The 25,406-nt window shown below is 32.1% G+C and overlaps 1 protein-coding gene across 1 annotated transcript; it reads right to left on the bottom strand.

Moving 5' to 3' along the window:
- Positions 1 to 10,677: 10,677 nt before the first annotated feature.
- LOC136224113 (phospholipase D alpha 4) lies at positions 10,678 to 17,140 on the bottom strand. The gene is made up of 4 exons (XM_066012368.1): positions 17,001 to 17,140; positions 15,213 to 15,782; positions 12,851 to 14,048; positions 10,678 to 11,155 (listed from the first exon to the last, which is right to left on the bottom strand). The coding sequence occupies exons 1-4, from the start codon at positions 17,088 to 17,090 to the stop codon at positions 10,716 to 10,718; spliced, it is 2,298 nt and encodes a 765-aa protein (XP_065868440.1). The 5' UTR covers positions 17,091 to 17,140; the 3' UTR covers positions 10,678 to 10,715.
- Between the last annotated feature and the right edge of the window lie 8,266 nt (positions 17,141 to 25,406).

Here is a 25,406-nt window from a genome sequence, read left to right as displayed (position 1 = left end):
TTATTTTAAAATTATTGTTTTCTCTTTAAATTAGAATGTTTATGCATTTTTTATGATTAATTTTATTCCAATTTCATCTGTTACATCATCTTTTGATTTTAATGGTTGAAGTAATTGATTTTAATTCTTATATTTACATGTGATTAATTTATTATACAGACACGTGAATATATGAAAATTGTTCTAAAAAAACAACTTTAGTTTATTAGTTCATTTGAACCAAACAGCCAAAGGGAATTAGATGAATAACATTCCCTTTGTGGAACTGAAACAAACAGATAAGGGAATTCAGGGTCATTCCATTCATTTCTCCTTGTTTCTCTTTCTTGATTCTATTCTGTTATCCCTTCGCGAACCAAACACCCCCTTAATGTTTTGGTAGTTAAAAGCCTTCTTAGTTTTAGTTCATATTGATGTTTTTATAATATTATTACAATATTTTAAGATAGTTAAGTTGATTAAAATTTATTTTCTTAATAGATCAGATCATGTGTTTAACTCCCATAAAACTCTTATTTTGAGGCTTTTACTTATTTATTTGAATTTTTTTCTAAATAACTATACTATTATTATTATTAAGGGATAATAAATACCCTTAACTTTTACAGTCATGAACAATTTTATCTCTAACGTCTAAAATGGTGCGATACACCCCTAACATTAGTAGCCAATAGCAATTTTACTTATTTATTCGAATTTTTTTTCTGAGTAACTATACTATTGTTATTAAGGTATAATATGTAAAAATACCTCTAACTTTTACGGTCATGAACAATTTTATCTCTAACGTCTAAAATGGTGCAATACATTTTTAACGTTGACTGTCAATAACAATTTTACTTCTAAAATTGACAAGTTTGATTAATTTCAAATATTATTATAAAACATATTTATTTTATTTTATTTTAGCACCAATTGCATATGAATTTATTAAAAAAATGAAGATTTAATAATAGATTTTTTTTGTTAATATTTATAAATTATTTTAACATTTTTTCAATTCATACCAAAGAAAAGAGTATATTTTTATTTTTATTTTAAATTTTGTTTTATGACCTACGTCATACGAGTAATGAGAGGCTCAAAGCATGTGATTCTATAAAGTAGTGTTGATTGAGGATTGAGTGAATCAGTGGAATGAGTAGAATCTTCAAAGATTCCACAAATTAAATTAGCCTACGTATATTTTTTTGTTTTTTAATTTTGAAGTGGCCTCTGACTCTGACGTATACTTGTCAATAATTAAAATCTGGATAAATTACACCATGACCCTTAAACTTTGTATTTATTTTTATTATGACCCTAAATTTTAAAATTAGATATTTTATTCTTTGAACTTGAGTAGCTTATTTTTAACCACTTTACTCATGGAACTGTTATTTTTTATTTTATAAAGGCCTAATACATCATTTGTCCTCTGAACTCATCCAAAAAGTTTGATTGACCCTCTGGACTTATCCAAAAAATTTGATTGGCCATCTCAACACTTAAAATGTCCCAATAGCTCCCTCAACTTATATAAAATGTTCAGTTAGCTCCCTAAATTTACATAAAATGTAATCAATTGATTACTCGGTTGCAAAAAAAAAAAAGTTAAATGCGGAAGATGTATTGCACGAGCCTTAAAAAAAGTAAAACGACCAAAATTGGGATATACGGTTCTAATATTAGAGAAAATAAGTTGTATAATTGAGCAAGCAATAACTTCATTTTTAGTTTATTTTTTAATTATGTAATAACATTCTAAGATGCGTGAAATACATTTTCCGTATTTAACTTATTTTTTTGCGACCGAGTTATCAATTGATTACATTTTACGCAAGTTCAGGAGACTAATTGAACATTTTACGCAAATTAGAGGGTTAACGGGACACTTTGAAAATTCAGGAGGTCAATCAAATGGACAAGTTCAGGAGGCAAATGATGTATTAAACCTTTTATAAATCATTATTTTTGCAACTTTCTCTCTTAAAACAATCATTTTCTCTCTCTTAATTAAATAATACTTAAATAACTTGAAAATAAAAAAAGTTTAAAAATTAAAATTTATTGGAATGTCATCTCTATTAGCTCAATAATGAAGGATTAACTTGCTATTTAAATAGTCACTTTTATCAACATTAAAAGGAATTATTATGGCCTAGGGACATCATGAGTGTGGTGCGCCTTTGCAAATCCCCAGGATATTCTTTATACTGATCGGACTGGTCGAGTTTCGGTTAGAATGATCAGTATCTAGCTCAGTTTTCTCTCCTCGCTTTCTTGCTTTCGCTTTTGTTTTCTGTTTGCTTGTCCGGGCTTGTAAGTCTTCCATTTTTACAAAAAAAAAAAAAAAAAAAAAAAAGGAATTATTATGTAATAAACTGACGTTTTGATATTATTGATGTAATTTCTCCTAATTTATCGTCTTCTCCCACTTTATAATATTTTTTTTAAAAGTTTAGACACCATTGAAACTACAATTATTATTTGTTTCAATTAATGGTTCTGGTTGAAACAGGAGCGGAGTCCGTCCATGTCTTGGGGTTCTGGCCCCAGTCGTCGGTATCACTTTTTGAGTAGTAATATTTTGGTAGTTCAAAATCTCTCTAATTTTGGTTCATGTATTTATAATTTTATTATAATAATTTAAAACATTTGAATTGGTTAAGATCTATTTTCTTAATAGAAGAGATCATGGTAACTCCCATGAAACTATTTTTTAAAACTTTTACTTATTTATTTAAATTTTCTTGGGTAAATTCCAAAACAATCCCCTGTGGTTTCATGTATTTCATAAAAAAAACTCATGTGGTTTGTTTTTAACAAAAAAAAAAAAAAGGAGCGTGGTTTACGCCGTTACTCGAAAAACGGAAAATGACTTAACACCGTTAAAAGTGCTGACGTGGCAAGGAGTAAAGTTGGAAAAACGATTTTTTTTCTTTTTTCCTTCTTCTTCTTCTTCCTCTCTCTATTCTCTTCTTTTTTTTCTTTTTTTTTTTTTTAGTTTCGATTCGGAAATCTGGAAATTCCAGATTTCTGGAAATTTTCAGGAATCTGGAATTTCCAGATTTCCTTCCTGGAAATTTCCAGGAATCTGAAAATTTCGAGATTTTCGATTTCTGGAAATTTCCAGAAATCTGGAATTTCCAGATTTCGGAACTTAAAAAAATAGAAGAAAGAGAGGAAGGAGAAAAGAGGAGAGAGAAGAAGAAGAAGAAGAAGAAGATAAAAAAAAATAAAAAAAATCCAGAATTTCCAATTTTACCCCTCTATTTTAACACCGTTAAGTCATTTCCCGTTTTTCGGGTAACGGCGTAAACCACGCTCCTTTTTTTTGGTAAAAACAAACCACATGGATTTTTTTGTGAAATACATGAAACCACATGGGATTTTTTTGGAGTTTACCCAATTTTCTTTTCTATCTATATAGCTAACTCTGACGCTACTCTTAGAGTACTTCCAGTGGATGTTACAAGGGTGTTACTTGTAACACCCAACCCAACCACTAGAAGTATTGTGATTCTATTGTTACAGATTTTTATAAGTTACTAAGAGTAGTAACAAAGAAAAAATAGGATCAAAATTGAAATTGTACGGATAAAAAGAAGAGCTTGGCATACCCGGCAGCAAAGTGGTGCATATGGCACGTGCCTCTACATGCCCTGCGTTTGGCATGCCCTCTCTTTCCTTTTCTTTTTGGGTGTTGTTAAACCCAGCCCCATTTTCCCACCCCTAGTCCCGTGAAAGGACGAAATTACCCTTTTCATAGGTTTTGGGGTAGAAAATTCACTTTTTTTTCCTCTCTCGATGCAAGGGCGTATGGGCATCACGCCTCACCACATGGTGAGGCGTGTGAAGATCACGCCTTCCCGTGTGGCCGGGCGTGATAGCCCTACGCCTCACCGAGTGGTCGGACGTATGAGTATCACGCCCGACCACTCGGTGAGGCGTAGGGCTATCACGCCCGGTCACACGGGAAGACGTGATCTTCACACGTCCGTATATCGAGAGAGCAAAAAATTATGTTATGTATCCCGTAAAATTGTGTTATGTATCCCGTAAATAGTACGTTAAATGTACTTAACAAAAAAAATTTAAAAACATAAAAATTAAAATAAACATTAATAAACATAAACATTTATAAACGTAATATATACAACAAAAAGTGTTCAAATATATGAGTATCTAGTTCGCCCGACGCCACGCATCCATAAACGCATCCATCTCCCTCTTAATGCGTGGAACATCCTCGTCAGATCGGTGGGTAGCCGCTAGTTGGGTGACACGCCACAACCAGCTAACCCACTGCAAAAAAATGTATAAATAAATATTTAAAATTATACACATATAAACCATTATAAAATAATAATATTAAAAAATAATAAACTTACCAATTCGCTGTTGGCGCGAGAATGCTGTACCGGTCCAGCCTGTGGTGCATGAAGGAGATGGGGATGCGAATACTGCATATACCAACCCATATAAGCAGGATCACAGGCAGTGGGATCGTATCCGACTGGTCGGCATCTCCTCCGATCGATGCCCCGAGCCGATGGAAATCTCCGCCAGGTATCCTCAACTGTGACTAAGGAATGCGTGAGCTTGTACGATAACGACTTCCATGGTCGTACTGCTTTATCAGGTCTAATACGCTCAGCTGGGATAGGCTGAGTATATCCGACCTGTCGCAGCGCTCGGTCGGGCATATACGGCTCGACGATGTCTCTACACCGTATCCAACCGGCGTAGGACACCCGAAGCCGATCATCATCAGCGACAGGACCATAAAGCAACCACGTCACCTGGAAAAAAGTAATACTCAATTATAAAAATAATATACTATAAATAATAATTAAATAAATTCTAGAATTTTATAAATTACCTCTGCCGCCGTCATACGATCCAGCTGCCCCCGAAAGGTATCTAGTCGGGCGGTCGTCTTGCCTGGGACCTCGACCTCCCATCTCAGTGCACGGGCATGGTCAGCTGGGATCAGGTGAGCTCCTCTATGCGGCCGAAGAACCGGAAAATACTCATATATCCATGCCTGCAGTAGGGTCAAACATCCGCATATACCGGAGCAATCTCCTCTGCTCGCTATCCCCAGCTGCCGGTACAACATGGCTAATGTGGCAGACCCCCATGATAGTCCAGCTGCCCCGCTGACACCGCTGTAAACCTCATGAAGATGGGCCGGCCTAATCCTATCTCCACTCTTGTCAACAAACAGAGTGGATCCAAGCATAAGCCACATCCACGCCGCTGCCCGAGTAGCGTCATCCCTACCCTCACCCAATAGCCTCTGTACAGCCGCAACAAATACACCTCCACCTGACCATAAACGACTAGTCGGCAATAGAAGCTCATCCTGACTCACCCCAAACATCATCATGCACATGGCATGAAGCGAGTCAACAGGGGGAGACTCGGACACCATCTGACCGTCGATCGGGATCCGAAGAATATGCCACACATCATGCAGCTGGATAGTCATCTCACCGAACGGCATGTGGAAGGAGTTCGTATCGGGCTGCCACCGCTCAACGAACGCAGTCAATAACGGAGTGTCGAGGTTCCTGAACATGGCACGTGGAAGGTGGGACAAACCAGTCCTCTCGATCATCTCCCTCAGCTGTAAAATGACACATAAAATTATAAAATTACAGAATGTTTTGTATGTTTATAGTTAAAAATACGAATTACAATAAATGTTGACACACTATATTATGCTTACCTCGGGTGACGCATCAGAAAACCACTGACACAAATCTTTGCATGCTGTTGATCTATTATAGCATGTCAGAAACGACCGAATCTCCCCTCCCAACATCCGTGAGGCAACATGTCTTAGAAAACTAGGAATCACGGAACCATCAACGGGACCACCAGCAACCGGTCCGGTAACTACCCAGCTCTCGTCCTCACTAGCTTTGGAACGTTTGCTTGTCCCTGATAATTATAAAAAATTATACAAAATTATACTAAATTATACTAGATTATACTAAATTATACTAGATTATACTAAATTATACTAAAAAATACTCAATTATACAAAATTATACTCAATTATACTAAAATTATACAAAATTATACTCAATTATACAAAATTATACTCAATTATACTAGATTATACTAAATTATACTAAATTATACTAAATTATACTAGATTATACTAAAAATACTAGATTATACTAAATTATACTAGATTATACTAAATTATACTAAAAATACTAGATTATACTAAAGTATACTAAAAAATACTAAATTATACTAGATTATACTAAAAAATACTAAATTATACTAAATTATACTATAAATACTAAAAAATACTAAAAAATACCTGTACCCGCAAAACGACCTCCTACGCGCTGGGTCAGCTGTCTCCCCGGGGTCGGCTGCTCATTGCTCTCCTCAACCTCGGGATCATCTGCAACAGCGGACTGTCGCACTGCCCGGGCTGCCACATCGAGGTAGTCCTGCAAATAATCGCTACCGGGCTCTCTGTCATCAAAATCAGTCGCCCCCTCTACGTCATGAATATCGGCCTGATCCGCAATCGGCCCTCTCCTCAACTGCTCCGTCGCAGCCCCTCTCCGCCTACGACCAGATATATCTATACCACGCAATCTCGTATGCCGTGGTGTATCATCCTCGTCCTCCATAAAATTGTAAATATACTATAATTATAAAATTAGAATAAATTATACTAAAGTTTTAATCAATTTATACCAAAATTATAAAATTACCCTAAATTAATAAAATTGTAAAAATCATGCTAATACTATACTAAAATTAAACTAAAATTAATAAAATGTTAAATAATATAAATTAAACTAAATTAATAAAATTTTAAATAATATAAATTTTAAAAACCCACGTGGGCGTAAGGGAATCACGCCCGAACCATTGGTCGGGCGTATGAGAATCACGCCCTACCAATGGTTCGGGCGTGATATCACCACGCCCTCCATACGGTTCGGGCGTATGAGTATCACGCCCTACCGTTGGTGAGGGCGTATGGCAATCACGCCCTCACCAACGGTAGGGAGTGATACTCATACGCCCGAACCGTAGGGAGGGCGTGATACTCATACGCCCGACCTGCGATTCCGACGAATTCCAACAAAAACCAAACAGATTCGTTACGAGCTCGAATTCAACGAAATAAAGCGGTGAATCTTACCATTTTATCTTTTCCTTTACGTCTTCTCTCGCCATCCATGATTCGGTTCAATGTGTTGTCCGGATTTGAGCAAAAAACGTTTAGGGTTCTAGAGAGGTTTTGGAATTTTTGAAATTTAGTCCAAAGGGTATTTCGGTCAATTCTAGGGGCTAGAGGTGGGAATTAGTGGCTAGGTTTAGTAATCCACTTCTTTTTTCACCTCCTTTAATTTATTTATTTTTAAACGCTTATTCGTTAATTTATCACCTGTATTGCTAAATAAGTTTTTTTAATCAACTAAAAGGGCGGTCTGGTGCGCTACGCGTCCCGCTTAAGTGAGGGTCCGGTGTACTAGGGACAAGCCTTCTTCTGCTATTTTTTTTGGTAAAAAACCGCTCGTTGTTTTCCAAAACTTAATTCCTATAAACATTTTGTTATTGTTTTTTTATTAAAAAATCATACTTTTAACTTTTTATTATTCTTTTCTTGATTATTTGCTTTAATTGATACAAATTAGAACTATAACTGAGCCAAGCCGAGCTTTAGCGTGCTCCATTATTATTTTTCATTCAATATTAAATATTAGAAGAATAATAAGAAATATTGAATTAAATATTTATTTTTTTATGGATCGATCCCCCACAACAGTGATTGGGAGGGGTTTAAATACCGTAATCCTTGGACCCGCCCTGAATCCGGATTAGTCGACCAATGTGGTTCGGAGTACCGGATGGTTTAACCAAAAAAATATTTATTTTTTTATAAATGGGCCCACTAAATCTTGAAGTAACAAAAAAGTATAGTGGTATGTGTTTTTTTTATGGATGTTGTTTATACTTAGGTGGCACCCTTTTATAAATGGGAAAATTATAAATTGGGTTAAATGGAAGACTCATTTACATATTTAGCCTATTTATCCAACATACTACATATCTAGATTATTTTTTGTGACTTTTCCAAAATACCCTTAATATATATATATAACACTTATAAAAATTTTAGTCTTTTTTCTTTCTCCTTTCCATCTGACGTCGCATATTGAAGTATGCGAAAATAATATTTGGTTCAGAACGTGATTTTAATTTGCATATTTCGCAATATGCGAAGCATGCAAAGACAATACTAATTCGCAGAATAACTTTCATTTTCGCAGATTTCGCAATATGCGAAGTAAAAGACGTGTTTTTAAGCAGTATTATCTTCGCATATTTCGCATATTGTGAAATATGCGAAGTGATATATAACATAAAAAAAAGCATAACAACAAGGTTGCAACAATAATTGTAACATTAAAATTGTAACATTATCAAAATTTACTATAAGATTGCAATAAGAATTCAAAACCTAAACCCTAAATCCCGGAAGCGAAGAAAAATCGGCGAAATAAATTTTAATAATTGAAGATAGAAGTAAATATATGAAAATGTTACAATTTAACTTATTATCATTTATGGTACACATAAAACTGTTGTAAAGACTTAATTACTAAACCAATAATTTACTAACGTATGAAGGAATTTTTGTTCTTCTTCAAAAAATATCAACTTGATACGTTGGTTTATTAGAGAAATTTCTTACATAAAAATGACCAATACAAACTCTTGAAATACAAACAATTTTGTAAAAACCACTATAATGATTAATAATTTTAAAAGTCAGTGTTGCAAAAGCAATTGCCTCAATATCTCATAATTAATGTACATTTTACGATTTTGAGCATCAAAAATTATTTTTATTTACATTCATTTTGTGTTCGTATTTAGCATAATCCAAATTGCTTCAAGAATAAATATCTTATCAAGTGTATTGGACGCTTATCAGTGGGTGACGATGGAATCGGAGATAATGGCGTCTCGGGCTGCAATCTTCCTAAGTTCTTGGCGCATAGTGCAAGAATCCTGTTCGGGGACGAAAGACGTGGAGCAAGGAGTTATCGCAGATGGTTGGGTGTCGTCAAGTGTGGGCTTAAAAATAAATTTGATGCAACGGTAATCCCATCCATAGGCAAAATTGGGATCGGGGCAATTATACGGGATTTCAAAGGTTCATTCATGGCTGCTTGTTAGCAGTCAGTCCCGGGAGATTTGAATCTGACGTCGGCGGCTTGTAAGCCTGTTAGCTACTGTTTAAAGTGATTTATGCAATTCATTCTTTCATTACAGAAAAAAGAATATATAATTTTGCTTATAATAGTAACGATCATATTGGAGAGACTTAATTTATTATAGAGAAAAGTATAAAAATAAGCTTGTGGTTTGACCGATTTTTAAAGATAGTCCTTGTGGTTTAAAAGTTTGTAAACGAGGATTTGTACTTTGTGGATTTTGCAATTAAAGGATATGTGAGTTGTTTTTTCGGTCAAACAATACTTATGATTTAGTTAATTTGCAAAATTAGATCTTGAATTTTAGATAATTTGTAAAATCAATCTTTTTAATTGCTTCAAATCGCTCAATTTTGGGTAAATAGTCACAACGACCATTTTTAAAGGAACGACCGAGTTGTAAATTGCAAAAAGCATAAACCTCTATCTACAAACTTTTAAACTACGTAGATTGTCGGTCAAACCACAAGATTTATTTAGGAGGCCTCCGGATCCAAATATTCTTTATATAAATTTCAAAACGTATTTCAGTTACGATATAATAATTATTGAAAACTCAATTATTAAAAGTTATACCAAAAAATAATGATTATTCTGTATCTAAATTTAATAGTAATTATATATATATATATATATAAACAGTAGTAGAGTCTCCTAAAATGGAATGAAAAGTCGACAATAATAATACACATTGTTTTTTTTTTTTTTCAATCACCACCTCTTATCAATAATAGCACAATAGGGAGCTCCAAATTTATTTCACAATTTATCTCTCAACAGTAGCACAGACAAATTACAAAATTAGTCATATGGTTATTTAAGAGAGCGAAATTAGCCTCTACATACAAAATATTACAATTTTAAGCGTAACATTTACCGAATAGTGCAATTTCAAATGTCATTAACAGAATATAATTCCATTAATAGAAGATGAATTTTTTACAATAATTAACAGAAGATGTGCACTTTCAAGCCTTATTGCGTGGTTAGAACCCTAGAGCGCGGATAGTAGGTATAACATGAAATTGCACATGAAAAAATCCTATCTTTCATTAATGAGACTTGAATTCGGACTCTCTGACGAACATTATGCTTAATATTGCATTATTTTGAATTCGTTCTTTTCCAACAATCATAGAGCTAAATTTGTATCTTATTCCATAATAATATAATTGTTAACTGTTTTGTTTTCTGCAAATTTCCTCTATTTGGTTCTTCTTAATCCAGTCAAAAAGTAATTAAGTTATATTATTAAACTTAGAGTTATAAAAAAAATGGAGCATAAACCGCTTAGGACTTCTAAAATATTGGAGCGGCCTATTAGAGGAGATTTCAGTCCCAAATTAATAAATTATTTATGCTATTTTTTTATTATAATTAGTCAATCTCTTGAAGTTATATATATTTTATTAAATGATAATTAAGAGAAATTCAGATAATATATTCCACAAAAACAATTCATAAATATCATGTGGTGAAAATAGGAGGTAAAACCTTTGATCTCCTACCCTTAACAGGACATTTTGTATCAGGAAAATGACCATTATTAATATCTTCAACAACACCATCCTTTCTTATATTCACTGGATAATTCACTAAGTGAACACCTTCCATGTCTACTACCTTTTCACCACTGTAAATTTTCCACATTTTCTCCCCTAATGAGTAAATTTTGTGCACACATTCTAAACTTTGGGGGTTCAGAAATATCTCATCAGCTAATCCTGTGTGCTCGTACCACAATGACATACGGTAGGCTTGGATATCATTTGTAGAATATTTGTTTTGATGATCATGATCTTGTGGCTGTGGTTGGTAGCATCCTATTGCAATTTCTGTATCACGTTTCCCATCCATTGATCTTTGATTCACGTTTGCTGATCCTATTATTATGTATGCATCGTCCACTGTATCCAATATTAAATTCAGATTGTTAATTACAGATGCAATAACACGATTTACAGAAACAATTTATATGATACGATCCGACGCATTTATCATTTTTGTTGTATTTTATTGGTTAGTTTTTAGAATAGTAAGGGTTGTTAGATTCTAACTTCATCGTTTTTTCTTTATTATTTAAAAACAAAATACTTTTACACAAATTCAGGGTTCTTTTTAAGTTAAATTCAGTTTAAATGACATGCATTTGACATTTTGAGAAAAAAAAATTCAGAGTATGAAACTTCTAAATATTTAGTCCAATCATGATCGTTATGTAACTAACCCAATAATCTATGTACTTATTTTTATTTTTATGTAACTAACCCAATAATTTATATGTACTTATTTTTACACCATTGGGCCCTTATTCATTTCCAGATCCACATTTTGAATCTTTTAAAAACTTTAATTGAACCCGTTAATTAAGGGCTCAAATTGTAGATATATAAATGATCAAGGCTGCAATATTTAAACATAAAAGATAATAGCTCAATGTACAAATTTACAAAAAATGAGAAAATTCAAAATTTTCCCTATTTTTGAAGAAGTATATATTGCGACGTAAAAAATGGTAAAAAAAAATTCATCAACGTTATAACTTGGAATAATTTTGGGCATATACAGTAGCGGAGCTAACCTTTTTACTCAGGGTGCAAAAAATGAGGCCAAGTTGTATGGACTATACCTACAAAAATCCTCCTATTCAAGCCAAAACAATATTGTTTTTGCAACGAACCGATTCAGAGTAGATGGCATCGAGATAGAAGGTCTAAGCAAAGAACGGCCTTAAAGGATGACAATGAGAGTAACTGAATCCACCGCGGAAATGGAGAGAGAGAGTGACTGAGACTTAATAAGATGAGGATCTAATACATGTAGACGCATTTTAAAGCGTTAAGACTCAATGTGTTGGATTTGAACCAAATCGAACAATATATTACAGAGTATTGTGTCATGATGTTATAGTTTTAGTCTAGGCTAGAGTAAGAAAACCTCAAGCTTTCATTTGTTGAGGTGCAATCAACACCTCGCATCCAAAAATAGAAGGCAATTGAATAACCCCTCTAGAGGGTGGTCTCCGGCTAGCGGAGGTGCTTCGGCACTCCATACCCCATGCCTCAGTCTCTCTAGTCTTATTTTATGGATTTCGTTATTTAAATTCAAAATTGCTCCATATACTGTTATATTGACCAAAAATTACTTGAAGTTGGAAACTTCAAAGACAATTTTTTACCATTTCTATTACATTTTCCCTCGGGGTCTGCTTGGATAGAGGTTAAATGAGGTTAATTAAGGAAAGATTATTTAAGTAACCTTGTTTGGGAGAGGGTTTCTTCGGAAGAAAGAGTTTTTTGAAAGTTAAATGTAGGTTAAAAAAACCTCCAAAAATCTCTAATTTCAGTCCCACCAAATCAGTGGGATCCCGAGGTTAAAGAATCTCCCCTCCCCTCACCTTCCCTCCCTTTACTTTAACGAACTTTCAACAACCCTCATCCAAGCAAAGCTTTAGGGGAAAAATTTAGAACTCATCCTAAAAAATCAAGTATCAACACAAAAGACTAGTAAATTCAATTCAATGTGTGAAAATAACAAAAAAAAAAATCAACAACATTAAGTTGCTTTAATCCTTAAAATTATAAAAAAAATAAATACCATACCTATCATGAGCTTAGAATGGACATAAACCATGAACCTCCTATGCATTTGAGCATACCAATATTGAGTAGAAGGATGTGGTAAATGAGGAGCCACAAACTCACCAACACTCTTCTTTTCCCTATTAGCAAGACAATAGAAGTTCAAGTAATCTCTTGGATGCCAATCAACATCATACCCACTTTCTTCCAAAGCTCTCCCAATCATCTTATACATCATACCCATTGTCTTTCTACTCCAATGCAATATATCCTCAACAACTTCACTTTCTGGCACACCTTCTGGCCACATTGGTATCAATATATACACTGAAAACCTCTCTTTAGCCTTAATCTTACTAACTATCTTAAGTGCAATCTCAATTGGAATCAAATTTCTACACCCACTATTCTTATCTTCATCCCACAAATCACACCCTCCAATGAAATATTGATTCTCAATGTATATAAACCTCTCTGCTCTTCTAATTGCTTCTACATATGCTTGATGTATACTTGTCTCCACTCTCATGTTTTTCCCCAATTGTGTTGAAACATGGTCTATTGATCTAAAGACTTGAACTTTCCAGTTTCTTTCACTTGGAATGTTAAGAGGGTAAGAGGGTTTGGTCATAAGGTTTGAAATGGGAAAAGGGTCACATAGTTTAGTCCATCTTTGTTCAAAATTAGTCAAAATGTCCCAAGCTGCATCACCTAGAATACAAGCATGAGTGTCATGCCAAGGCTCTCTTGGACCACCCTTTTGCAAGGTTGCACTAGGGATGTTTGTTTGGTAGAAATCAGTGCAATGTGATTGTTGATTGAGTGTTTGAAACAAGGAGTGTTGCTCGGTGTCGAAGCGGCCGTCGCAGAGGTCTAATCCGCCTATGAAGCTCATGATTTCTCTATCCTCGGAGTTGAGGGGATGATGGTGAGGAGGTCTTGTGTCTAGTGTTATGGTTTTTTGGTGATGGGTAAAGAAAGTAGGGAGTTTGTTGTGTAGTCTTGGACATAGTTTGCATATTACTTTGGTGTGTTTGAAATAAGAAAAAGCATCTTGATCATGAGTTCTCATAACTCCTTTGTTTTTGATGATTGGTAAGGATGTTTCATCATCCCATATCATTATTCTTACTGCTACACCTTCTTCTGCTTTTCTTTTTAGTAATTCTCCAAGCTTTATTCCTATTGCTTCTGGAATATCTGTTTCTGGATCCCTAACCTAACACAATGCAAATAATAGAATCAACTTCTATAAGTAGTTAGCTCAATTGATAATCTTCACACAGAATATTTAACACCTTTAAAATATGGGAGAGTATAACCGAACGAGTCTTCTAAAAGTTGCACAAAGCGAAACCTTCTATTGTAATCTTGGAATAATATATACACAATCAATCAAAAGAGGATTGTATACTATCTCGTTAAAAGACGATTGGTGTTAAGAATAAAAATATACAAATGACACTGATTGATTAAGAGAGTGTATTGCTCTACAAGTATAGCAGAATTTTTCTGCACAAAACACGGCAATCTGAAAAGAGAATTAATATATATGACACGTTAAAACAAAATTTAAAATACTGTTGAAGTATGGTACTTCTTAAAATATATAAAGTGAAAGAGTTGTTGCTAGAATATTTTTATAATACTTCCGGTATAAACACCAATAAAACATGGATGCATATTCCTTTTTGTGAGATGCTTGATGTTAAAAAATAAATATGTATAAGTGGTATCAGTTTGATTAGTAAGGCGTAATATTCCAAAAGTATTCTAGAATTATGTACATCACCGATTTTCTAAGGAAAGAGTTTCTACAATACTGCACGAGTATATGTTCCGTTAGGCATAAAAGTTAAAATAAATTATTATTATACTCTAAAAATCTCTAGCAATATCCCTTTTACCCTTCATTTTATAATAAAGAGCACGTACATGAGGAGTATTCTATTAGCCCCCAACCCATATTTTGAAAATTAATTAGATTTCTAATTTTTTTTAGGTTTTCACATATATACTGAAACCATCAATTGGATCTCAATATTAGTATTTTATAATAAAAAAAATCAAATGGAATATATAAATGATTAAATGAAACCGAAATTAATATATTTTATGATAAATGATCAGAGATCTAATATATAAAATAAAAGATTAAATATTCAATTCGTCAAAACTCGAATGCTCAATGTCATTTTAGAAAATTTATACAATGGATTGGGATCAGTACTGGTCCGTCCATTCAGATAATGTCACGTCAGTCCAACTGTTGATGTATCATTATCTGAATGAAGAGACAATACTGATCTTGATCTACAGTAAAATTTCTCGAATTTATAATATAAAGAAAATAGAATATTATTGGGTAAAGGCATGAACTTACTAGGACCAATTTGGGATTGAAAGACCAACCAGCAATACAAACCAGATGCTTTGCACCATCTATAGCTTTATACACATCTTCCCACAACCTTCTTGGAGTTCCACAAACACCAAATGGAGGATTGAAAGTAGATAGATGATGAGCATCTTGATAAAGTGTGACATGGCAATTAGATCTTTGAGGAAATGTAGCATTCCTTAATCCTTGGAACTCATCATTATTACTACTCCTAATTATGTTACTCCAACTTCGTTCAAATTCTGCTGGTTTAAACCATAACATAAACCTCAGCTTAATCTCTGGATTAGTGGGCTTCCCATTTTCCATAATTAGAGGGTGAAACCCATTGATGAGAGTTGATTTGGTGAGTATGGTTTGAGCTTTGATGTGGAATTTTCCTAAAATGGAGCATTTTGTTTTTAAGGTTATTGTTATGGTTGAATCCAGAGGATGTGCACATAGGATTTGAAAGGTTTGGTTCCAAACACGGTCTTGTTCTTTGCTTGTCTTTGCTACTTTCTTCTTATTTATCTTGATTGTTACATAAGTTGGCTTTCCATTTGCAAAACACTATAACATAGAAATTGTTAACTAATTGTTAGGAAAACAAGGGAAAAATGAAATTCTACGCCAAGAAATTATACTATACAATACTTTTATGTGTCAGATTAATAATTTGATGTTATGTTCTATATTTTAAGGTTTGGGGTTTATAAATTAGAGTTTAGAATTTATGATAGTAAATTATTAGTCTCTGATGACTTAGTGCGTTAAACATATTAAACATTCTCCAAAATAAACCTCTGCATAGACTTTGACTTCCAATCGCAAAATTTAATTTGATGAGAGAGTTTTTTTTATTGGAAGTTTTAAAGAGGGTCGGGGCTTCCCAAAAACCCTCTATCGAAATTGCGTCATGTAAAGACACGTGAAAGTTTGCGTCACGAGACGCAATCTTAAAAGGATCTTGTTATGTCCTAAAACTCCCTAAAAAAACCTTTTTTAATGGACAAATTGTGTCACATTTAAATATCATTCCTTATAGACTCCACATTTACAATCAAGAAAATCAAAATTTTGTCCATCAAAAGGTATAATTTTCATGAAAGCCAAACATGACGATTTTGTCCATTAATGATTGCTCCTAACGTTTTTTAGAAAGTGCAGATAAATTCTAATGTAGAAATAGCAAAATTATATCCTCAATGTCTCTAACATGAAGCAATTTTGGACCCATGAACTAACAGAATGCCTCTATAACTGCTGAAAGTGTAAAAGATAAACTCAACCTATATGAAGCGAGTTCTTCACATCTAGCTAAACCAAAATGAAATCATTTTGACTTGTATTCACAAGAAAATATATGCACAATCTTTCATCTATTGCAAATAAAAATGGAAAAGTAAGCAGATGTAGAAGCATTTCTTAACCACCCCTATAAGGGATGGTTCTTAATATTTAAGTACTCTTGCCTTCGCATTTGACACATGTAAAAGTCACATTTTATACGGTTTTTTAATTGGACACAAAATTGTTACTTGTATGTTATTTGGACTCAAAATTGTTCCAAATTTTAAACATTAATAATACAAATATTTTTTTTTTTATGTTAGAGAGATATAAACATAAAAGGTAAATTTTAACCTTATCCCTAAATATTATTGGTGAGAAATTAGATGTCATCAAATCATAACTCATAAATCCAAAGTTCAAATTGAAGATAAAGAAGAAGAAAATATGGTTTTAGTGGAAATCAATATATTGTTCAACAATGTACCATTTACTTACATTAAAGGGAAATGGTGGTGCGTAAGGTGTTGCATCAAAGATAGTAGCTTCAAGTGTTCCATGGAGAAATTGTTGATTAACCTCCTCCATTTATTAATTAATTACCCTTTCAATCAATTTCTTTCTTTGATAAAGAGAAAGACAATTATTAATTGAAACATATTGTGGCATATTGGGTATATAATATAAACATAGGTTGTATTGTTACAAATAAACAAGCAAATGGAAACTTAGAATGCAATTTAATTTATGTGTTGGCTTTGGAAAAACTTGTGAAATTGTTCACATACCATACCACTATTACACTATTCTTAGAGGCAACCCCTTTCATTTCTTTATTTTACTTCAAATTCATGTTTCTTAATCTCCAATCCTACTATTTCAAAAAAAAAAAAAAAAAAAAATCTACAATCCTGTTATTATACTGCTTCGCTCCGTACCATTATATAAGTCGTTTGAAGTGATATTTTTTCCAAAATATAAGTCGGTGTAGTTTTCTAAAAAAAAATAGTTTACTTTTTTGGTCCAAACATTCAATTTTTGTCTTGGTTTTCAATGTTTTGTAAAATTTCAAGACTTATTTTTCAACCATTAAATGAGAGAGATTTTTTTAAGTTAATCAGTATAAATTCGTTAATTGTGTTTATAATTTGTATGAAACACTTTAAAATAACTTATATAATGAAACGTATCAAATAATAATAATAATAATAATAATGTTCCTTCAACAAAAGATTAATATAAACTTAGTGTGGCTTTCTTACTTATGCTCAAGTTTCAAGTTTTGTTTTTTTGCCCCTTAAATTTAGAAGCTATCTTATGTAAGAAATACAAGTTCCATTGTGAAAATTAAATTCTACTTTACACAAATAGTTAATTCTAAAACATTTGTGTGAATTATATATGCTCTCAATTATTCTTTTATTTATACTTTTTTCGGATTTAGTAAGAGCAGTAACGATTTATTTTATACATGGATCAATAGATCTATAAGGTTGCAACAAAAGAAAGGACTCTAGTCCGAATATTCGAAAAGGCCTGAATGATGAAGATCGGATTGCAATTGCTCTTCTGCATATTTGGATTTCCAAAAAGTATATGTTTCAATGTTTTTCGTGTTTTTCTACCTTTTATGGTTTTTTCTTGCTTTTTATAATCATCTTCGTCCCTTCGTAGATTTTGTAAGGTTTTATTTCTTGCAGTTTTCTTATAGTATTTGGATTTTTTTTCATCTAATGCATATAGAAGGATTTTCATAAAAATAAAAACAAAACAAAAAAAAATTCTAAAACATTTGTCAACGTTGGGCTCATCTTAGTTCAGATATAGCCCTTTACTTCTTACTAAGCCCAAACCTTAACTCAACTTAACCTACCCAATATCAATTTTCACTTGGAAAAAAAAAACATTACTTTTTACATGATCGTCTCAGGTAGGGATGGCAACGGGTACTCTACCCGCGGGTACCCGGCACTACCCGACCCTAATGGGACTATTCGTACCCTGTATAAAAGGGTATGGGATTAACACCATTACCCGTTAGGTAATGGGACGGGTATGGGAAGATCCCATAGGGTATCCGGTACCCGTTACCCGTCATAACGTTTTTATATATTAAAAAATATTATGTTTTAGATATAAGATGTGCGATTTGAATACCAACCTTTTGTTCTTTAACCATTAAGTGATGCCACTAAGCTTTTTTATTTTTATTGATTAAGGTTCAATTTGTTCAATTTTTATATGGATGATTTATTAAATTTATACTTTGTTAAATTTGTAATATTTTTTGTTTTATTTATTGATTCTTAACGGGTAAGGGTACCCGCGGGTACCCGTGAATTAAATGGGACGGGTATGGGATGCAAAACATATACCCGTTAGGGTAATGGAAATGGTACGGGTAATTAAAAAATAAACGTGTAAGGGTTTGGGATTGACACTACCCGCGGGTACCCTACCCGTTGCCATACCTAGTCTCAGGTTTGTGAACAAATTAATTTAATATAATAAAATGGTGCATTTTTATCGTTCATTTCAAATAGAGGTGGTGATTATTGAGTTAATATTCATGTGAATTAGGGTAAATTATAAAATTGGCCTAATTTGGAAGCTCATTTATATATTTAGACTCATTATATATTTAAACTATTTTAATATTTTAATATGAACTTTTACAAAGTACCCTTCATATATATTTATATAACACTTAGTCATTTCTTCTTTCTTTTCTTCTTTTTTTCTTTCTGCGAACTAGTTGGTCTCTTTATGTGAATTCATTGACGATTCTCAATGTTTTTTTTTTTACAATTTTAATGGCAAAGATCGGAAAGAAGGTAAATATCTAACTGTTATGTACGATTCTGTACTAGGATTAGGCATTTTTTTTGCTCTTTTTTTACGATTTTGGTTTAGAATTTAAGGGTTTTTTTTAATAATTTTTTAGTGTCATGTCTTGAATGAATGTTACTTTTTAGATATATTTTGCATAATGTATTGAGAAATGGCTCCATTTGAACGTAAAGAGTGTTATTTCGGAGGAAAACAACTTCGCGATTATGAGTTTGCTTCGCAGTTTGCGACAACTGCGAAGCAAAATCATCGCAAATTACTTCAACCGCGGAACAAATTCATGACCAAAAAGTTGTTCTTATGTGCCCGAGCGGAAGCACATGGGGTCCCTTAAGAGGCGAGGAAGGGGTCTTCTCGGTCCTTCGAATATTAAAGTTAGAAGCCAATCATGCATTAAAAAAACAGAAAAGAAAGCAAAGTCAAAATAGATAACTCACCTTCAGGGATCTCTTCGTAGCGATTTTTGCCCTTTATATGGAAGTCTCCCTTCTCGTCCAACACAACACATAGGGTACCATTATGAATCATTTCAAGTATATCTGTATAGATCCAATAGCTGGGAAAAGCAATAATCATCATCGACATATTCTCCTTTTTAGCTAGAGCTTGCGGTGCCACCCGGATTCCCTTGTTCTATGGAGCCGGATCGGAATGTCCTCCCATTAGTCCACATGTCTAAAGAAGAGCAATATCCCTGTTTAGTTTAATCTGACGGTTTTCGTTGATCCAACCTGCTAGTCTAGGATGAGGACGATGTGTATATCGATATTATTTCGTATGATATCAATTTGTATCTGACATACTTAAATACTAGCATTTTGGTAGATAGTTTGTAACTCTATTAGTAACAAAATAGATATTTTAGACATAACTGATATTTGAAATGTTCAATGAGACAATTTAAAAAACAAGTCAAATAACGGTAAACTAGTCTGTTTAAATTTTCTGTCCATTATGGGTAAAATTGATATTATTTGAAAACTTTAGGGGGTAAATCGTATCATTTTATGTGTTAACTCTAAATTTGTATCTCAAAAACGATTATGGACAAATTTGGATATTGTCATAAATATAAGGGATAAGGTACAAAAATACCTCAAGTGTTAGAGTTAAAAGTAATTTTTTATACTTCTAATTTTTACAAGGGTTAATTTTATCTTAATGTTTATGAAACGTGAGCCAATTTCCAAGCATTATTAACGAACACTCTATGAAGGAATGATTCTATGTACGTCATATTATCACACATCAGGTACATATTAAAGACACATGTACACGTGTGGAAAAAAATTAAAGAAGTTAAAAAATTCTTGTATTTTGTTCTAGGTCAAAGACCAAACACACATAATATTTTGTTAAACTTTTTGTTTTTTTATATGTTACTTATGAGTGGTGACATAATTGAGTAGACTATAATTACATTTGACAGAAGTTGCTCAAAACGTTAAAAATATAATTATATCATTTATCATGTTAGGGGTAATATTACTTTTGTAGATTCATGGTTTGAGTATATATATATTCTTTTTTTTACTTATCACAAATTTTATTATAGAAAAAGGATAAGTGATTTATGTTGGTTAGGTTAGCTATATTTGGTTTGTTGTTAATAATTGCATCAATAATTGAAGGCAAAGCAAAAAGTGATAGCCAAATTCCTTTTCCCATATGCTACTAAGTGAACCCATACACCTATATCATAACACACACTAATATTCCCCTTACTACCACACAACCCACTTCACATCATATGTCTATTTCCCCCTTTCCCCTTACCGACATCAATTTCTATTTTTAATTCGTGGCAAAATCTGATTGGCTATTTTCTTCCATTGTAATGTTTTGCTGCCACGTGTCCTTGTGTTTGTAGTTTTGGGTATAAAATGGAATAAAGCGTCAAATTGACCATTCGACTCACTTCTTTAAAGTTGGTATTTAGAATCAAATTAACTGTAGATTAAATCAATTTAAAAGATAATATATTTTTGATATCTCAATTTTATAATATTTACATTTTTATATTTGAAATTTATTTTTACTCATAAAAATTATTATATCTTACACAGCCGCATAACATTTTAGCATCGATACATTTCTTTACTGTCAATATAGAATATTGATATAGTAATACTATTTTGAAGGGTTTAGTAAGTTTTTTTTTATCTCTGTTTCGAGAACTTTCTATCAGAATTAATTGTTCGTGATCTATATTTCTATTTCAGTGGATTTTTAGATATTTTTTTATTTATGAAGTTATAACCTTTGTATATTATTCTTATGTGTTATCATTTAATAGAATTATTTCATTAGAAAAAAATAATAGAATTAAAATTATAAATTCAATTAATTTTTATCAAAATTTGAGTATGTTCTCCTTATAAATAAAATTTATTTGTGTCATGTGTTATTACTTAATATTATTATTTCATTAGCTAAATTTTCATCAGCTAAATTTTTGAAAAAAAAAATATTTAAAAAGAAATAAAAGAACAAATTTCGTACAATATGCACCAGTGCATAATATCAGTACACTAATACTATTTTGAAGGATTTAGTGAAATTTTTACCACTATTTTGATGATTTCTATCATAATTAATTGTTCGTAACTCATACTCCTATTTCGTGAGATTTTTTTAGAAATTTATTTATTTGTTCGTTTTCAACATCTTTAAAGTATAAAAATAGATTTTAAATATCAAAATGAAACATAATAAAATTTAGATATAAAAAATATATTATAATTTCAGAACGGATTTGATCATGAATTAATTTTACCCTTAATGCCAACTTCAATGACTGAATTAATACCTAAAGATTGATTTAGGCTATGGACCAATTTGACATGAATTAAGGATAAATTGTGCCCTTTAAGTTCGTTGCATGATGAATTTAGTACAAAATTAAGTTTGAGTATGTGTCTCACTCTTTAATTTGATATCAAGTGTCCAAAATTAAGTTTGAGTATCAGTCACACACTTTAATTTTGCCATTTAAAATAAAATAAATTTAAAATTACATTTGTTAATATATGATTGTTATATATTTGACATGTATTGCCTTTTCATGTTAATAAGTATCAGATTAAATGACCAGTTTAAGATCCAAATTTAATTTTAGACTAAATTGATTATATTAGCTAATTTCAGAGATCAAGTTTATCAGAGTGATCCATTGTTAATTCAATGATGAATTAAGTGTTAAAATGCTCTTTGCAATTAACCGATATTATCAACTTAAACCAAATCGTATGTATCAACCCAAGTTTGAAATTGATAAAATTTACTAAATCGTATGAAATTTGAAAAATAAAATAAAAATTTATATTGATTGTATTTGAACAATGGTTATAAGAATCGAATCAAACTGGTTGGTTTAATTCAGTTCGACTGAAACCGATCATAATTTTAAAGCGAAGGTAGTTCGAATTTTGAATCTTGAAAAATTAGACAAGTTTAAAACAATCGGATTAATGGTGAACCAATTGAGTTATTTGCTCTCATTAGATTTCAAACATATTGCACCATCACTTCAGTTATAGTTATTATGAATGTATAATTATGTATACACCTCTAAACTACAGTTCAAACATTAAATTTGAACATTGATTTACCCTTTTTTTTTTTACCGATTTTGAAAAATGTTAACTAATTTGTTAAACATTATCCATTTTAGAAGTAATACTTAAATTGCCTAAATCCATCATGTCTATCAATTTCATAGAACATCTTAACCCATGATGATTGATGAAGTGATGAAGCATGAGTTGTAATTTGTAAAGAGAAAAGTGGCGGACAACTTTCTAGTAATTTGAACATGCCACGTGGGGAAGGTTTACGGGCCTCGGCCGTACCCTGCCGTCTCTTTAGCACTGGCCGTCCCTACCGACGTTAGTGTGGTCTTGTCTGCATGGGAGTACAACTTGTTCTGATTCTGATTGAAGGAGCTGCGGCTCAGCTCATAATGTATTAGATGGGTCCTTCCAAACAACTGTCATTCTTCAATTCGTTATCTTTGTAAGCATGGTTGTCAAACTAAAACCGGTTCAAGGAGTGGAAAAGACAAAATGCTAAAAGTTAAAAATTCAACCGAGTTTAAAAACTTATTTAAAAAACATATTTTCATCATATTTAAAAATGTGATATTAATAAAAAAAACGGTCCGATGCACTACGTGTTATGTTCCCACTTAAACGAGGATTCGGAGAGAGATCCCACCACAAGAATATACTGGAAGCAAGCTTTCTTTTACCTATTTATTTAAAACTGAGCAATTTAAAAAAAAATTAAAAGGCCTAGTTTTATAAATTACCTCATAAATAAGGTCCAATTTTAGAAATTAACTAAACCATAAACATCTTTTGATCGAAAAATTGATCATAAATCTTTAGCTGCAAACTGTAAAAGCTATAATCCTCTTTCCAAGTTTTAACCACGGAACTATGTTTGTAAATTGGACAAATCGAGTTTTTTTATATATATATTTTACCTTTACTATTAAGAAAGAAGTTGTGAAATAAATTTTGTAGAGCTCCTATTGTGTTATTCTTGTTAAGAAGCAATACTTGAAAAAGAAAAGGACAATGAGCCTAACAGGAGACTTGAGGTAAAGATAAGGGGAGTCATTATGTCATTTAATATTTTAACGTGTATTCTGTGAACCAATTAAGAAGCTGGAGAGTTAAAAAGTGTCAGAATCAATCTATCGTGTAAGTCAAAGTGGAGCGGTTACTCAAAATGGTGGGAAACGTGACTTAGTGAAAGGAAGCATGAAGTTACTCACAACATCTATGAAAGACAGAAACCACGATGAAAAAGACCAAACTCAACACACATTCAAACAGAACTCTAGCAATTTTCTTCTTTAGACTTCAACAATTTTATCTTTTCAAGTTCAACTTTTCCTTTTGAATTCTCTCATTTTGTAGACATTCACTTCATTTTCAATCTAAGTGTCACGTCCGTGTCTAAATTTCTAAAATTTAATATTAGATTATGATCTTTCTATTTCACGCCCGATGTCGATTGAGACCGTCTAGGGTCGGATGTGACACTAAGCACATCATTTCCTTTCAATTTATTTTATTTTGTTCTCCAAGTATTTCTTATTCTCATTAGTGTTTTGATCATCAGAACCTCAAGAAATTTTAAGGTCTATTTTATTTCCAACATTCGTTTGATTTTAGGAGTTAATAGACATACTAAGTTTAACTTTACAGTTTGAGAAAAATATAACTCTCTAGCACGTTTGAATTAAAAAAAAAGCCAAACACATACATTTTAGATTCTCTTTGTTCCAAATAAATTTCTTAATTTGTAGTGATATATTTACAATATTGGTTACAATTTGTGATTAGTACAAAACATACTATTAAAATCAGGTTTATCTCTAATGTCATAAATGATGTATTTTTTATATAGTTTTGTCCGGTTTCTCGGTTCGAGACTCGTCTGACACCCTATAGGTAGACCTTGTCCCAATTAAAAATTTCTACGTACATTAGAATTCGAACTCAAAATCTAACTTAAGCGATTTAAGACCTTTAACCATTCAAATTAACCTTAATTAGTTAAATGATGTGTTTTAAGTTGTGCTCATATGCCTAAATTTTAATAACTAAAGTTTTTAAATACGCTAACTTTAGTACTTTCAAATTACTCAAAAAGCATCTTGATGTCACTCATTATTCTAATTTTGGTATATTGAGTCTCAATATTTCATTTCAACATATCAATTTTTTTTTATCACATTAAGCTCCTAGTAACAAAAAAAGTCAGCTTTTATCATAAAACTCAATTAACATGTATCCATTTTATCTGCATTCGAAATTTGAATTTTTAACACTTCGAGCGTAATTCTTTTATGTATGTAATGTGACTATTAACAAATTATATTTTTTTTAATTATAAAACATACAAAATCAAATAGAGATGAAATGACCAATGCTTTGTTAATCGAGTTTTATATCCACAACTAACTAGTTTGACAAGCAGAATTTTAATGTAGCAAAGATTAAAAGATGGCCTAATATATTATCCGCTCCCTGAACTTGTCCA

This window comes from Euphorbia lathyris, chromosome 3, assembly GCF_963576675.1.
Source record: "Euphorbia lathyris chromosome 3, ddEupLath1.1, whole genome shotgun sequence".
Classification (NCBI taxonomy): domain Eukaryota; kingdom Viridiplantae; phylum Streptophyta; class Magnoliopsida; order Malpighiales; family Euphorbiaceae; genus Euphorbia; species Euphorbia lathyris.
This window is presented reverse-complemented; position numbering and strand designations above follow the sequence as displayed.